The sequence below is a fragment of the Vitis vinifera genome, chromosome 14 (assembly GCF_030704535.1).
Source record: "Vitis vinifera cultivar Pinot Noir 40024 chromosome 14, ASM3070453v1".
Lineage (NCBI taxonomy): Eukaryota > Viridiplantae > Streptophyta > Magnoliopsida > Vitales > Vitaceae > Vitis > Vitis vinifera.
The window spans coordinates 21,942,488-21,946,645 of record NC_081818.1 but is presented as its reverse complement, the minus strand read 5'-3'; the positions used below and the strand labels follow the sequence as shown (position 1 = coordinate 21,946,645).

Sequence of the window (4,158 nt, the reverse complement as noted above, 5' to 3'; positions counted from 1 at the left end):
TTTTTTGACAAAACAGAAAAAACTAAAATATTTAGACCTTATTAATGTTTTTTAAAATAGGTTTGAAAATTAGTTTTTGAAAACTATTTTATAATGTTTTGTAAAACAAAAATTTGTTTGAAAACTTAAAATATTTTGAACTTATTTTTAATATTTTAAAATGTGTTTTAAAAATTATTTTTATATTTACACCTTTATTTTTAATCATTATGTATGTTTGTATAATTATTTTTTAAAACAATTCTAAAAAAAATAAGTGAAAACAATTAAAAAATGTTATCTAAAAATATCTTATTTTTTAGTTTTTAGAACAAAAAACAGATAAAAGTTCTTGGTTGTCAACCGTGTTTTCTAGTTTTTTTTTTTTTTTTTTTTGTTCTAGAAAACATAAAACTGTTCTCGAAAACAGTTACCAAACAAACCCTTAACTTTTCCTATTCAATTAAAAATAATCTATTAATATTAATCAACATAATTAAAGTGAACTTGTTATCAATAAATTCAATTTAATTATATTAACTAATATCAACAAATTGTTTTTACCTAAATAAAAAAAAGTTAAATAGTTTAACTTTTTATTCAACTAAAATATAAACACCACTTAAGTCTTAATTCATTAGTCAAAGCAATATTTTAAGTGTATTAAAATTATATATATATATAATTATTAAAATAAAAATTACAATACAAGGTTCAAAAAATATAAACAATTTAAATATACAAATATTTTTAATTTTATTAATTAGTAAAATGCAATCCTTGTTCAAAAGTAAAATAATATTTTATTATTTAATTTATAGTTGTATATTTTATTATTTTAAAAAAATATTATCTTATTTTGCCAATAATTTTTTTTTATGCTTATCATACTACAAATGAAGCTAGATAACTTTATTTTAAAATTTTCTATTTTTTTCCTATATAAGTAATAATTGTCACATTAATAAATAATATTTTTATTTTATCACCTTAAATTATATTAAAAAGATAGGATACAAGCATGGTTTGATAGCCACCACTATTTGTTATTTGTATTTTATTAAGTACAAGCATGTGATTAGTTTAGCCATTTAATTGCCTAATGCTATTATTGAATCAATCAATCTGATCCGATTTTCAAAAAATGTGACATTTAACATAAATACATTCGATTAAAACAAACTATACGAAGTAGAAGTTAGAAGCAAGATGAACTTTACCTCCTAATAACAAGACCAATTTATCTTGAGCAATTCATGTGCTCTAATCACCGTCCAACTTAGATTGAATTTGAATCTCAAAGGCATCTAAAATATCCAACATAAACTTTTAAGGTATGACAGGAACTCAAAATTGACACAACCACCCCACAGTCCAAAATTCATACCACGTTTTTTATACCATCATTTGTCGCGTACGGACGGGTTCCCAATTCTTGCGCGTCCATCTTCCCGAGTCTTCTGGATGGTTTGGAATATTTAGTTGAATGTGGCTGTTTCAACTTTCCATGGCACGTGAATTGTGCGTATGAATAAAAACTTACAAATACTTTTGCTTCGGTTTTTTGCTAGTAGACCGCCGACCGCGAAAGTGGAGGCCGCCACAGTGGGGCGTGGGATGCGGGCAGTGGGAAGTGGGAAGTCCATAGGTATATAGGGACATGTATATAATGGCATCATGGTCCTCTCACACTCATCGTCATCCTATCATTCTTTTTCTTTCTTTCTCGTTTGATAGCTTTCTCTGATAATGGCTTCTTCTACCCCTGCTCTCAGGAACTTCTCTTCCTCGTTCAAGCTGCTCAACCCTAGATCTGTCTCCTCTACCCCTGCCCACCGACTCCTCCCTTTCAAGTTCTCCAACCCATCTCCATCCCACAACCTCACGCTCCACTCCACACACTACAGTTTCCCCAAACCCGCGAGATCTATCTCTTTCTCATGCAAAGCCCAGAGCAGCCCTTCAGATCCTCCCCGACCCAGTGAGTAATTTCCATCCTTTCATTGCTTAAGGATTAACTATTTTGTTTGGTCTTCCGATTGACTTCTTTTTTGGGTTCTGTGCAGCTAAAGTGCAGGAACTCCATGTGTACGAGATCAATGAGAGAGACCGTGGAAGCCCAGCTTACCTCCGATTGAGCCAGAAATCTGTCAATTCCCTCGGCGATCTCGTCCCTTTCAGCAACAAGGCACCTCCCTCGTCCTCTGTTTTTTCTTTTCCCTCATTAGGATCCGTTTTTTTTTTTTCCTGGAAATTGACTTTTAAAGTAAAGTCAGTGTAAAGAAATAACAAAGCAAGTTCTTGAAAAGAAATTTCAACAAACAAGGCAACTTTTCCTCAAATTTCCCGAGAAAATCTAGCGTTTCGGTGGAAAAGAAAACACTACCTAACCTTTTACAATTAAACGATGTTGAATTGCAGATCTACACGGGAGACCTGGAGAAGCGGTTGGGAGTAACAGCGGGGCTATGCGTGCTGATACAGAATGTTCCAGGGAAGAAAGGAGACAGATACGAGGCCACATACAGCTTCTATTTCGGAGACTATGGTCACATATCGGTGCAGGGGGCTTACTTGACCTACGAGGATACGTATCTGGCCATCACCGGTGGTTCCGGAATCTTCGAAGGGGCCTACGGTCAGGTTAAGCTTCAGCAGATTGTTTTCCCCTTTAAGCTCTTCTACACCTTTTACTTGAAGGGCATCAAGGAGTTGCCGGCGGATCTCTTGGGGAAGCCGGTCTCCCCGTCTCCCAATGTGGAGCCAGCGCCTTCCGCTAAGGCCTGTGAGCCCCATGCCTGTATTGCTAATTTCACCGACTGACCCTTGACAAGTAGGAAATTATGCGTTTTGGCAGTGGTTGTGGGGTCATTGTCCCAAAGTGGAGCTCAAGCCTTTACAAGCTAAAGCACCCTATGTAATATTTAGATTTCAATAAAGACTATAATTATGCCACAGGGATTGGCACTTTTTTCATCGATCACTATCAATGGTGAGTTTTAATTGAATAAAAAAAAATTAAATATTTTATCTTTTTTTAACCCGTCAAAAAAATAAAAACATTAATAAATACAATTAAAATTTAAGTATAATTAATTAATTAATTAATAATTGACCATCACTAGCCAAGTAGGTTTGGTTGAAGTGATATGAATTGAGGTGGGGTAGGAGACAAATAATAATTCGAGGTGGTTTATAGAATTTATACCAATGTTTTTAATTTTGTGGTCTTAATAATATAAGGGTTCCTGGGACATGGGTTATCACGTGTGGCATGGACCACGTGGTGTTGAATCAGACTCACCTACCACTTCTCATATGGTACGTTTTTTGGGCTCCTGCACGCCCTTGACAGCAAATTCCTAAAATAAAGAAACCCGAGTATAAATTATTTACTTTATTGGGATGCTACAACATCACGTGATTGGTGGAAAAAACAACATGCTTTATTTATTGCCTTTTCAGCTTTCCCATGTGTTTTTGAGGATTATGGATGGGGCAGATTTGGCATGTGAAATTAATTTATGGGCATATTAATAATAAGTTAAAAGGGGTTATGAGATTAAATAAAATAGATTTTATTTTTTTAATATTTTGATAATGTTCGTATTTCTTTGTATTTAAATTTTATTTTTTGTATTTTAGCCTTATTTACTTGTATTTAAATTTAAATTTATTTTTATACTTTTTAGTTGTTCAAATTCAATCATACTTATTAATTATGAGATTAAATTTTAGTATATATTTTAGAATAAGGTTAGAGTTATTTGGTTTTTTAAAATAATTAAATAATTCAAAGAGTAAATTGAAAATCAAGAAGCATTATAAAGATATTAGATATTAGTGTGTTGAATGCCCCTTAGAACATTTTCATGTAAGGTTGAATTAGTGTATTAGGATTCCAGTGCATTTTATTTGTCTTTAAAATACTTAAACTCATCCAAAATGATCTTAGATAAGAAAAAGAATCCTTTACAGATCGAATGAAAACCATTTTTGACAAAAAAAAAAAAAAAAAAAGCTTTATTAAAGTGGTCTAAAATGTTCTTCAAAAGGTTTTTTATGAAGTCTAATTTACTAAGAGTTTGTTTGGTACTAATTTAAAAAAATTCTTTTAATATTTTTTTTACTTGAAAATTTTCATCATTCAAGTGTTAAAAATGTTAAAAACGTTTTTTT

General features: G+C 31.8%; 1 protein-coding gene across 1 annotated transcript; it reads left to right on the top strand.

Annotated features, from left to right (window-relative positions):
* The first annotated feature begins 1,118 nt into the window (after nucleotides 1–1,118).
* LOC100232990 (allene oxide cyclase) lies at nucleotides 1,119–2,934 on the top strand. Its single transcript, XM_010662200.3, has 3 exons — nucleotides 1,119–1,960; nucleotides 2,046–2,167; nucleotides 2,401–2,934. Exons 1-3 carry the CDS (start codon nucleotides 1,729–1,731, stop codon nucleotides 2,800–2,802), a joined length of 756 nt encoding a protein of 251 aa, XP_010660502.1. The 5' UTR covers nucleotides 1,119–1,728; the 3' UTR covers nucleotides 2,803–2,934.
* Nucleotides 2,935–4,158: the final 1,224 nt, after the last annotated feature.